At 31.4% G+C, this 13211-nt stretch overlaps 3 protein-coding genes across 5 annotated transcripts; 1 reads left to right on the top strand and 2 right to left on the bottom strand.

Moving 5' to 3' along the window:
- Positions 1-154: 154 nt before the first annotated feature.
- LOC127066768 (hexosaminidase D-like) lies at positions 155-3679 on the bottom strand. Its single transcript, XM_051000887.1, has 9 exons — positions 3338-3679; positions 3196-3250; positions 2400-2615; positions 1987-2335; positions 1828-1902; positions 1552-1747; positions 1217-1492; positions 1017-1103; positions 155-938 (listed from the first exon to the last, which is right to left on the bottom strand). Exons 1-9 carry the CDS (start codon positions 3364-3366, stop codon positions 764-766), a joined length of 1458 nt encoding a protein of 485 aa, XP_050856844.1. The 5' UTR covers positions 3367-3679; the 3' UTR covers positions 155-763.
- A 999-nt stretch (positions 3680-4678) lies between these two features.
- On the bottom strand, positions 4679-8626 carry LOC127066766 (ubiquitin carboxyl-terminal hydrolase 22). 2 transcript variants are annotated; one of them, XM_051000881.1, is made up of 6 exons: positions 8483-8626; positions 7163-7295; positions 6854-7069; positions 6312-6726; positions 5667-6233; positions 4679-5590 (listed from the first exon to the last, which is right to left on the bottom strand). In XM_051000881.1, exons 1-6 carry the CDS (start codon positions 8600-8602, stop codon positions 5533-5535), a joined length of 1509 nt encoding a protein of 502 aa, XP_050856838.1. In that variant the 5' UTR covers positions 8603-8626; the 3' UTR covers positions 4679-5532. The 2 variants fall into 2 exon arrangements, with proteins under 2 accessions (XP_050856838.1, XP_050856839.1); XM_051000882.1 differs by having other exon boundaries at positions 6483-6726.
- Positions 8627-9660: 1034 nt separating this feature from the next.
- Positions 9661-13169, top strand: LOC127066764 (zinc finger protein 62-like). Of its 2 annotated transcripts, XM_051000879.1 has the most exons (3): positions 9661-10232; positions 10369-10451; positions 10526-13169. In XM_051000879.1, the coding sequence occupies exons 2-3, from the start codon at positions 10443-10445 to the stop codon at positions 11840-11842; spliced, it is 1326 nt and encodes a 441-aa protein (XP_050856836.1). In that variant the 5' UTR covers positions 9661-10232; positions 10369-10442; the 3' UTR covers positions 11843-13169. The 2 variants fall into 2 exon arrangements, with proteins under 2 accessions (XP_050856836.1, XP_050856835.1); XM_051000878.1 differs by having other exon boundaries at positions 9663-10451.
- The last annotated feature ends 42 nt before the right edge of the window (positions 13170-13211 follow it).

Genomic DNA, 13211 nt, shown 5'->3' with positions numbered 1-13211 from the left:
ATTTATTATCTTCATGTTAATTCTCTGATTTAATTTTATATTACTTTATTTCTTTTTTTTTACTTTACAGAAGATCTATTATACACTAATAAACATATTTAAAATGAAACAGATTTATCATGCAATATTAAAAAATATTAAATATACATGCGTGACATACATTACAATCACTTTGACAAATAATTTTAAATACATCATATTTTCTATAAAAAATAATGGTCTAAGTGTCCTAGTATTAAAAATACTATTTTTTTTATCTTCAAAAGTAATTCATAATGCTAGTAATATGAATCATAAGTACAAAAAATATTTGTACTTTTTATTTATAGATATCATTTAAATCTACATGCTAGTGGGAGAGATGAAGCAAAAATGGATAGATAGGATTTAATGTTACTATCTTTCATAGCCAAATATCACAGCATAGTTTACGATATGATAAAGTATGATAGCAAATGATGTAGTTGCTCTCATAGATTTACTTATGTTCAAATGAAGTATTAAAATAATTATTTCTTTTTCTTATAAAATTACATTGTATGTCACTTGCATGACATTATACTCTTTGAAGCCTACTCTAATTTTATTACATCTAAAAGGAATATTTCATATTATACAATATTTATTTGTATTTTTCTTCCTTATTATTTTTTTAAATATTTCTTATGCTCTATGCTCTATATTCTACTTCTTATGAACCATTTGCATCGAAAATTATTCTCCGAGATCAGAAATAAACATACTAAGATATACTCAATAAATTCTACGCGCGAGTGCTTAACTTAAGTTGGTTTTCTGTAATTTGTTTCAACTCTGTAAGCTTTATTTTCATTGGCTGAAGATTTGTGCCCATCCACTCATCAATCATAAATGGGAAGAAGATACTTTCCATTTGAACTCTTAAATATCCCTCCAAAGATGATAACTCCAATAACAAACTATATATTATATAAACTTTATGAATTACAATTATTTTGATGTAACAAAGTTATGTCATGAAGTGATATAATACTTACTCTGTGAATGCAGGTATTAAACTCTCCAATTGCATAGGATTTGTATGATTATTAGAAACTTGCCATGGATTCATCCAAGTTAATATTCTATTTAAATTTATAATCATATAAGATGCATATATATATATATATATATATATATATATATATATATTATATAATACTCATACAAGAAATAATACTAAATTTTTTATACTTACTGCTCACTAGCTATAATATTGTGATATTTAGTTTTAAAATTTATGAACCACTCAATACCAATTGCCACTTGCCATCCAGGAAACAATAAATTATTTGGTATTGGTGCTGGTCGTGGCTGAGGTATTATATGTAATGGATGATCTATGTATCCTAGGCTCTTAGCAACTTGAATATGCACTTGTTCTGAGTAACCATGGAGCCATACTTTTAAGCATAGTGCTAATGATGGTATTGCTGTAGGCAATAACTCACACATTGTAGCATAATGATCATACCTGAGTACAAAAATAATTTCCAAGAAACTATTATTACGTATAATTTACGAAACATTTACCTTGACCATCCAGTAAATACTGTGCCTCGAAATTCATGAACTTTATTTACATTAATGCCTAATTCTTCTAGCCATTTCTCATGATTACTTATATGATTTCGAATTATTGGGATGTGTTGGCAAGACCCAGTTGCACCTTTAAACGCAGTTGCTGCCCAAATGTGTGGAAATATGGCACTATATTTGTCCCAGATATCTAAGAAGAAAATTGATTAAAAAATTTATTGCATTTATTTGCATAAATAAATAAATCATGCATCATAAATAAATAAATACCTTGAGGTAGAGCAAAATTATCTCTAGGATTATAGTGCCAAATCATTGGTTCAACATATTTCCCTATATAATGCTCTATAAGCAAAAATGATATAATTTCAATCTAACAGTAATTGAAAAAAATATTAATCATTTAATAAATAAAATTAATTCAAATACCTTTTAGCACCTGAAAGTCTATTGACCTCAGCATATCATCCCAGATTATTATCTTTAAATAAGGATATGTCTCTTGTACATATTGTGCAATTGCTAAAATGTGCTCCAAATATAAAGATGGTTTCCCATGTTTACTAGCTGCAGCCCGTTTGGTACAAACAGAGCAAAGACCAAGATGCCAGACTTCATCAGCACCTATATGTAAGTATTGTATATCTGGATGAAAACTCACTATTTGACGAATTAAAGATGTTACCAATGGCAAAGTTCGTGGATTAGATGGACATATAGAGCTTGGGAAGCGTTCTACTTCACGTAAAGAGCGCCATTCATCATGTTTCAGAACAAACTGTGATAATGCATAGATATAAGTTAAAATTTGAGTTTATTCTTACTATCATTTATTTACTCACCTCCATATGTCCAAAAGTTTGTACCAATGGTACAACTGCCAAACCACAATCTCCTGCTATCTGTAAGATTTGCCTTGCTTCTTGAACTGTATATCCGCTTGCCAAATTGATCGGTCTGTTGCTTCCTATTGGAGTAAGCTCTCGATTGTATGGGAAGGTATCCTCCCATTCTAAGAGTAACCCAGTAGCACCCCATGCTCTTATCAAAGGAAATAACTGTAATGTGTGATGTGAATAATAATTATCAGCTATATTATCAAGACAATTATTTATTAGCATTTATTCAAATATGTGATTATATGAGTAAATACTAATTTATTTTATGTAACATAACAAATTTCAAAATATCATTATAATAACTAAATGTACCATGTAAATAAAATCTCTTGATAATTATTTTTTTAACTTAACCAATTAAATCATAAATGACAATTAAGTAAAACTTGATTTAGTTATGAATAATCGTACATAAATAAATATATCAAGGGTCACTTAACTTTTTTTTAAGTCTGAATGAATCACGTTATGCATTCGTGAGTGACGCACATTCCATTGTCGCGCCAAACTTACATACATAGAATTGTTGTTTCCTTTCTTTCTTTCCTTTATAAATCTAAGAATGAAGGAAAACTAAGGTTTGTTCATGCAATATAAATGAAAATATATTTCTATTAGTCGTAAAAGTAAGGTTAGGATCTATTATCGTAGTGCTTTATTTAAAAGAAGAATGTGCGAAACAAAGATATGTACGTATGAAAGTATACAAACAGAATGATTGTTTATTTGCTCGACAAACCTTTTCGAAATAATTAACTCGTGGAGGAGCGCCCTTCAAATCAAGGTGGACAAGTCTGTAAAATAAATTATATTTTTTTATAAAGCAACATTTTAAGGATTAAAAGAAATCTCACAAATTTATAACACGATCGACTGTTTACCTGTGCGAGCCAAACGTCAAGGCGTCCATCTTTTCTCCATCACTACGACGTTAATTAATGTAGCTGTAAAAATTCATGTACATATATAATTGATCAAAAAATAATTTTTAGCAAACATTTTATATTTACAATATTTTCTTATATCACTTCTATTTACAATCATTTTTTGCATCGACAATAGTCAATTCGATATCCGTGAAAATACGAGAAATTCGCGCCATTTAAATTTAAATCAAGCACAATACATATGTATGTATAATTGTTACTTCATGTATCAATGACAATACGAAACGATCAGTTTACATAATTTAGTAAAGAACGACGAATAGAATGATCAGTTACGCATCTTATGATTGAAAGAAGCAAATAAAATACATACATATATAATGCACGTATATTCACGATTTTATAGAAGTATATCATGAATTTTTGAAACATGAACATTGAAACAAAAAGCATATTTTAAAATAAAAGATCTATTCTCGATGAAATATAATTTTATTTCTGTATTATACGATTAATTCAGCCTTATAGGAAGTGTTACAACTGCTGTGTAGTGTTAATTCTCAAATTTGAAGCATATCGGTCATATTTCTAATAGTTACACGAGTGAATATATTGTGCATTTGTGACAATGTTGCAGTTAATCGGTATCTCAAGTGACACTAGTTCTCGCAACTACTATTTCTTTGTATTTTCTCATAATGCCATTGATCGAGATCTTTTATCTTTTATCTATTATTTTTCTTTTATCTACATACGCTTCGAAATAGAATTAAACTTACGTAGTAACACTTCGGTTTACAATTGTTGACAGAGGATCATACGTTAAATATGTAATTATTACATATTTTGTTGCATGTTAAAGCTTATAGATTGATCTTTACATCGATCTATCGCGTATAATTTATGACATACGTCCCTGTTGATATCAATCTCCCGACAAACGCATAGGAAATTGCTTTCAAGGGACGATGTACTTCGCGTAATATCCTTGTCAATGAACACAATACGGAAACCCGTTTTAAGTAGTGTACAATTAACATAAATTGCTAGTTTTAACATAAAGATACAGGCGAGAACAAAAAGTGCAACGAACATTTGGCACTTCGGTTGGGATTGCTTTTTTCTTTTTCTTTTCTTCCTTTTTTTCCAAAAAAATAAAAAACCTATTAAAACAGAATCTACTACTCAAGAATTAAAATTGTATTCTCTTCATATCTCGCTACAAAAAATATTCCCACGCGATAAATTACAAAAACGCATCCTTTCTATAAAGCATCTTTAAATTCTACATCACGACATTAAAAAAAAAAAGGTACAACGGGCAACCACAAAAAATTTGATAAACAGTGATTTTATTATATACAGTCGAGCGAAAAGATTCGCCTTAATTGGATAAAATTATTATCCTCCTCGCAATACGTTTGTACAAAATTGTTTCATCCAAGGACCGCTGACCCAACGTACCTCGAATAAAAAATCGTTAATGTCAAATCGCAAATGTATTAAGTCGAGAGTTTAATTAGTTAACGAATTTAAATAGATCGAATTTTTAATATGATAACTAACGAAGTACGGTGTCATCTATCCTTGGCGTCTTATGTATAGACGTGTCAGGTCAGAAATATAACAACAGTCAGCGACATACAAAAATTGTGATCTGTCATTTAAAAAAATTGAGCTAACCTTAAAACTATCCTTACATTATTATTTAGGACACAAACGAGGGAAGTGATCGCCAGAGGCACTCAGCTTAGTTCATCAAACGCAAAAATATATCGACACTAAACAAATCGTATAAACACGCTTATTTTGTATACTTTGATAATTTACAATTAACAGTTTAGATGATGTTACATTTATCTATACTAATAAAGCAATATCCTTTATTTTTATAGTTGAATTGTAACTGTTATTTTTTGTTTGCTTTTCAATTGTTATTAATTTGATACTAACGCATAGTTCGATAATAACGTTATTTGAATTTTCAATGGCATTATATGCCTTATCTGCAGTTAAATATGTAGAATTTTGTAGATAACTTCATTCTCAATATTCTCAACATCAATCAATATCGAAACTTCATATTTATGCGTGTCTGTTGATACCTTAAGAAATTCAATACGTTTAAGAACTTAAGTCTATCGCCCATCATTAGTCGTGACAAATAAATTAATTATACGATTAAACATTTACACCTTACTATTTCGTCCATATTCCAAAATTTGTTTATGATAAAAAAGCAAATACCTGAAAAACAAAACGATCTTTCTACAGTTCCTTAATCATAATATAATGTACATTCTGTTTACGGTTATGAACTCACCCTTCGCTAGTTAAGACATCTTTTAATTTTGCTCTTGTTATCAAATGGTCATCGCATTTGAACCATTGATCCCTTTGTTGTCTTATGAAAGCTGTATAATGTCCTGTCTCGAGAGAACCTTCATGGTTTATTACAGCAAACAATGAGTATCGGTTGTCACTGAACGCCATATCTTCTCCATTTTTCGGCAAGCCTTCGATCATAGCGCTATTATTATTACCATTACGTCTGTGTGACATGAAAGGAGTCATGTCTAATTGTTCCGGAAATGAAATGAATGTAGAGATCTTTTTGTCTTGAATGCTGGAGTGTTCAAATCGCTTCAGATGAAAACTAGCTACGATCGGTAGTTGCTTCATTGTTAATTGCTTCGTACTTTCTTGATAAGTTTGACAATTACTGCATTTAATTTTTGCACTAGAGCCTAAATGTTCTGCACGCGTAAATCTCTCTAAACAATCTAATAACGAGGTAGGAGGTCCAGAGTTATCGGATCCTGATGCGCCAGCCGCGGTACCTAAATCCAAAGATATGTCCCAGAAAGGATCTATCGTAGTCGAAACTCCACTAAAAGATAATAAACAACAGTGAATATATACATTACATACATTCCAATAATTTTTATAACAATAAATAACATCGTACTTGCATGCCTGACAAACAACATCACTCTGAAGTCCACCAGTAAATATTTGATCGATAATGCAGTTACAGTGATGGGGGTTATCTTTTACCAAAATTGGTGCAGCTTCGCAATGTCTATGTAAGACATCCAAAGTAGCGATAAAAAATTCGTGCGCATCTTGCTGTTCATACCCTGCTAGATGCCTCGCATGTGTCCAGATTAAGTGAAGTAGTTTATGAAGCGTTAGAGGTGCTTTACTACCGGAATAAAATTCCTGAAAAAGGTGGGACACTTCACAGACTAGGCAGCGAGTGGGTTGTGGGCAGTGATGACGGTCAGCCAGGAAGTAGTCTCGTAATAGTGGAGTGTGTATCAATGCCTGTACAATACAGTTCATGAAACATGTGCTGCCAAGATTTATAAGTCCTCTTAGACCTAAAGCACCAAAAAACTTTGTATCAATATCTTATATAATATGATTTTACTTTCAAATTATTTCTTATAAATTCATAAATAAATGTTTTTCTACATTTAATAAGTATGCATAGCTTTAAAAAAGTACCTATCGTAGAATTTTCTACAACACGCCTTCGCCTTGGATGTTTTCTCAATAACTCTGCCTCTATTTGAGTAGGTTCCCAAGCACGATAAAATTCTCCAAAACTCAATGATTTTGCTGATTCACTCCATTGTGCTTTAGCAACAGATAACAATTCTCTATCATAAACATAATCGCCGCATTGGAAGCACAAAATATTACCATAACATAAATCCACAGCTGAAAAATTCAACATTTTTTAAATTTTATTAAGTCATGATATCATTAAATTATTGATAATTATAATGTAAAGATATTCGTTAAATCTATTACCTAAAAAATGTTTCTTTGTTTTTGCATGCTCCTGTATGTGACCCTTCACATAGCAACCAAAAAATATACAATGGAGACAAGAATGAAGACGATCCTTGTAAGTTTTACAAGTATGACACAAGCAGCTTACAGCCTGCAAAAAAAAATTAATTATTATATATAAAAGTTACATTAAATATGTAAATACAAAAAGTAATATTAATATAAATTTGTAATTTCGTTATTTCTGCGAATCGAAAATCCGATGGAATAAATTATCCATAATCAAAAACAGTGTTTCACTTGAAAAAATAGCAATAATACAACACTTTTACATAAAAATTTCATACCGTTTTTTAATTATATACGAATAAACATATTTTATCTTGCTGTTCAATTAAAAAAAAAAGTATTATCTTGTTTTCCGCGCCAATTTAAAACTATCGATGATTATCTAGTCAACGTAATGTCTTAAAAAAATAAATACATTAAAATAAATACAAAAAATAAATACAAATAATTACACATTATACGTAATAGAATTATTTTAATGTTTATCTTTTATAAAACTACAATCTACAGTCCGAGTTTCGCGAAACCTTATAAACGTGGTTAAGACAACAATATTGGTACATTATTTGAAACAAAGCTAAAGATACATAAATCAATGTTCCGTCCCTGGAAATCGTGAATGAACTACACATAACCAAAGGAAAACGTGAAGTAGCGTACATACATGCATGATATTATGAAGCAACATAAAACAGATGTTACGTTAGGTCGTCGGTCTCTCTATCATTATCTACATGGTCCATGACTCGAGTAGTCGAGAACCAGAGCCAAGATCGAAGATAAAGAGAAAATAAATGTAGTGAGGAAAAGGGAGAGCAAAAGAGACAAAGATAAATAAAAAAAAAAGAAAAGAAAATGAGACAAGGATATAAAAAGGATTTCGCATAAATAAAACGACCATCTCTTCTTTCTTAAACTTGTTCATAACAAAACATAAACAACGAAAAGTCCACAATAAAAGTTCCCAACATAGGGAAATTCGATGGTTGAAAAAAAGATAAGGAAAACTAGCTAGCGTATGATAGGTAGAAAGAAAGAGAAAGATAGGTAGCGACGGCGCGTGTTATGCATAGGTAAGATATATAAATATATATATGTATATATATAATATATATATACACATATGTATAAGATAGAGGGAGGTTGAAAAAGATAAAGAAAATTGGCAAGAATCGCGCGTGATAAGAATAAAAGTATAAAGAATTATAAAAAGGTAATAATAAAGTTAAAGTTGAATGGTGAACCACGCGAAAAAAAAGATAGTCGCACCTTCCTTACGCGTGCCTCGGTTGATGTGCTGGTCACGAAATAGGAGTGTATCACTTTGTATGGCTGGATGCCCTTCGCTGCTTTGAAATTATTCAAGTGTATGCAGCCATGGTCGCTCATCTCAGGCTCGCAGCTTGAGCGACGTTGGCGTGCCTCCTCGACGTCGTCGTCCTCCTCCTCCTCCTCCCCCTCCTTTCCACTACCGTCCTCAACCCTGTGAGGACGTCAATGCCGACGGCGACGTCGATGCCAGCAGTGATCCTTGACTCGCAAGACGGATTATCTTCGGTGTTATTCCTTCTCTTCCTTCTCCTCCTTGCAAGAGAATCTGACAACGTCGATCGGGAGGAGATCAACGTAGGAGCCTCCCACCGGCGCGACGCGCACGACGGCGACGACGACGGCGAGCCGACGACGACGACGACCGAGGCGACGACGTGGAGTGCTCGCTCGACGACGGCAACGGAGGCGACGATGGAGGAGGCTCCTCTGCGCGGGGGGTAGCACGCTGGCTTTGGTAGAAGCGCGCGTGTCGTTGACATGGAAAAGCGCGTGAGCTTTGGAAAAGAAAGATCTCGAGGGTTTCGCCCTGTCCTACCAAAAATTACTGCGTGCGATTTCGTCTTGTCTTGTCTTGTCTTGTCTCGTATCGTCTCGTCCCGTCTCGTATCGTTTCGTTTCCTATCGCTGTCACACGGCGCCTATGTCTCCCCCTAGACACGAAGAGAGATTCGAGAGAGAAAGAGAGAACGCGCGCATGAGAGAGAGAGAGAGAGAGAGAGAGAGAGAGAGAGAGAGAGAAAGAGAGAGAGAAAGAAAGAGAGAGAGAGAGAGAGAGGAAGAGAAAAAGAGATAGACAGACAGACAGGACAGACAAAAACAGCACACTTTACGAGAGAATCGTCGTAAAACGATTGTCGAACCAAGAACGATGGAGACAGCGGGCCTTCCGATGAACGAAACCGACGCTCTCGTCCTTTCTCCTATTCCACGTTTCTTCACCCGGCTGTTCACGGACACCAGCCGGTCAGTGCAGGCGGTGCCGGTACAGAGTAGCCTCACTTCTTCCCCCACTACTACCATCATCATTTCACACTAAACAGGAACGTCACTGTCAAGGGCGCGTTCTCGGGGCTCCCTATACCCCTCCAATATTGATAGTACATCGTTAGTAACCTTATTCTTCTATCAATGATTTTATTGGTTGTACTCTTTGTTGCTTAAACCAATCGCATTGTAGCGTACGAAAAACAAGAATGATGATTGGCTTTTTAATTAATTCTTATTTTTTAATGAAAATAATACTTTCTTTTATTCTTCTTATCTAAGAATCTCAAATAATTTATTAAGCTAAAAATTCGCATTCCGATTGGGGCGAAAAATGCATATGACATTAAATGTGAAATTATAAAATTATTCACTCAAGAATACAATATTAGTTTGCAAAGATAATTAGAAATAAACTTCAAATAAATATTTTCTAAATAATTCTGTAAATTAAAAATTAAAACGTTTTAAAATTTCGTACGTGGCGCACCCTTTTGAATAATTTCGTATTCTTGCTTTTACGCGGTCCATGTGGTCTGATGTGGTCTCGATTATTAAATGACAATATAGTGAACGTATTTAGTTTTGTTTAAGTCATAAGTAATATTATTTTTAGTATAATATAATGGAAGAAGTTACAAAGTGCAGTTATATCAATTGTCGTGATCTTCGAGAAAAAGAACAAATATTTCACGAATTACCAGTAAGCGATATTGGTTTATGCGTTAAATGGCTGGTAAACAGTGGTCATGAATATTTAATTGGACGCGACTTTGCAACTTTACGATCGATGAAATTTTTTGTATGCAGTAATCATTTCAAAAGTGATTCTTATTTAGCCAAAGGAACGCTGAAAGAAAATGCTGTACCCCAACCATATTGGTATTATAATACTGTTGGAAGAATTAATGATATGTCTTATGTGAGTCTTTTTTTGATAGAATTATATAAATGAAATACACATAAGTACTGTTAAATTATTTTGAAATGTTTTAGATTGAACACGAATCGAAGTTTGATCAAGTTACAGCAAAAACATATACGCACCGTGCTCATAACATTTTTCAGTTTAAAGAACAAAGTGCAAATACCACAGAAAATAATTTTCATGAAGAAGGCTGGTGTAGAACTTGTGCTATGAAAAAAAATAATGTAGTTAATATGACATTAAAGAAAAGAAACACTGAAATGAGTCTTCTTTCAAAACTAAAATTATTGATAGAAATTGATGATGAAGATACATTGCCATTAAACATGTGCTATGATTGTGTAAAGAAGTTGGAACAATCCTTTCAGTTTTTTCAACAAATTTATATAGCAGACAATACATTGCGTCATATTTTTCCTAAAGGTCAATTAGATAATGATTGCTATGGTATAACTATAGATAGAGTGGATGGTTGCGTTAGCGATATAGAATTTGATCCAATATTACCATCTAATGAAGATGATCGATTGTCAATGAATCATGAAAGTAATAATATAATAAAGCCAAAATTGTTAGATACCAAAGACAATGAAAGATCTTTATCTAAGAAAGTCCCAACAAATGAAAAATTATTGAAAGATACATCTGCCAGTGATAAGTGTGGCACTGTATTTTCATTACTTACAGATACTTGCCATAGCGATGAAGAACTTCATTGGACAGATGTTTTGAATGCAATAGAACGCCAAAAGATTACATTTTTGCAAAAACAAGTACCTATGCGTAGAACAAAAATATCTTGTGAATTCTGTATTAGCAAGTTTAGATTAAGACGTCAGTTGAAGACACATTTAATTACTCATCATCCTAAACTCATTAGAACTATGTGTATGGATTGTATCATCTACTATGAGAATGAACTTCTTCTCTTAGAACATCGTGCTATTGAACATAATGATGATCAATGGTATAGATGTGATCATTGTCAAAAAGTTTTTTCTAGAAAAAAAGGTTTGAGATTACATATTACTAGATCACACCAAAGAAAAAAATGCTATTCATGTGATTTATGTAAACAACAATTTGCATCAAAACAAAATTTATCTTTACATATTGAAAGTGGTCATCCATGTGTGAATATAAAAAAAGAAACATTACTTGATCAAGAAATTAAAGATGTATGCATGGTTAACTTTGATGTTGATAATGCTGATCAATCCAACAATTCAAAGATATCTCTTATAGAAGAACCAAAAATAGCAGATGTATCTATAGATAAAGATTTTAATCATACGGATTTATCTTCCACTTGTCCTAACAATGAATCACAATCCATACAATTAGAAAAAACTATCCATTCTGTTGAAGAACTTATTGAAAGCTAATGTTTTACTTTATATGTTTCTGTATAGTTATATACATGGAAATATGTGTGGGATTTCATAACTAGAACAAATAGATGTAAAATAAAGAAATAATTGATATCTTGCAATAACTATAAAATGTGATAATTCAAGATTATAAAGCAATAGATATTGAAAGATATTCTCACATAAATTGAATCATTACAATTTTTTAAAATATATACTCTCCATCATTGTATTATCATTAAAAAATAGTTAATTGATTACATACACGTTATATAGCTTTTGTTTTTGACAATAAAGATATTTGCAAATAGAACTTTGATGAATACATGAACTTTCAATTTAAATTATTGTAAAGTCAGTCTCTTTTCTAAAGAGGTACATGACTTCCCTTTGTCAGAAATATCGATTTTTTTTTTATATGTATTTTCTAAAAGTATCTAGAGTTTTAAGAATATTCAGTCAAAATATCAGATAAAAATTTTAAGAAATTGCGAAGTTAGCGATAATAGTAATATTCATTATAAGATAATGCTTTCAAATCGAGCAACTATTCCATCGCCTAACTTTTCTGTACTGTTTTATTTTATTGCAATTTTGCTATGTATGTAACAATTTTATATGCATATGTATATGTAAAATTCACAAGTGGTAGAAAAAAATAGAGAAAAAAACATCTATTAAACTACAAAAAATGGAAATGAAATTCTAAAAACATTTTTCTCGAAACTAAATTAAAAAACTTCGAAATCGGTACCCACAATTTCTGAGAAATTACTAGATCGCTTGATTTGGCATTTTTAAAGTATCATTTATATTATATTTAAAAGTTTCTCTCGAAACCTTTTTTTTTTTCTTTTTTTTTTTACAAGGACGAAAGGGCGATTTTATGCCAAAAAGCAAAATGTAAAAGTTCTCAATTTTTCATATTCGACTTGAAGGTACTACATTTTATATCTACACTAAAATACAACTGTTTCATTATTTTCCATTGAAAACATTTTTAACTTAAGCTTCATATTATATTCTATTAAGTAAAGAAAGGTTTGATCTTATAAGTAATATATGTTTCTAAAAAAACAAAAAAAAGTGTATCTTTTTTCTTCCCAAAAATTATGTACATTAAAATTAAAAATGTGGCCTATTCTTATTAATATCATTTGTTCATTTCAAACTGATGTCTAGGATTTTTCTATCTTTCAATATATTCTATTAATATCTCTTAAATATACATAACATATAAACATTGGTTAGAACCGTCGAAGTGTAACAAAATAAAAAATATATGTTTTATTGAAAATATTTTGTTAAAGATATAGGTAAGAAAACGATAAATAAGAAAAAGTTTTTGTGCTGTACATCTTGCGAGTAACTTATTATTTACAAA

Source organism: Vespula vulgaris, chromosome 10 (assembly GCF_905475345.1).
Source record: "Vespula vulgaris chromosome 10, iyVesVulg1.1, whole genome shotgun sequence".
Lineage (NCBI taxonomy): Eukaryota > Metazoa > Arthropoda > Insecta > Hymenoptera > Vespidae > Vespula > Vespula vulgaris.
This window is presented reverse-complemented; position numbering and strand designations above follow the sequence as displayed.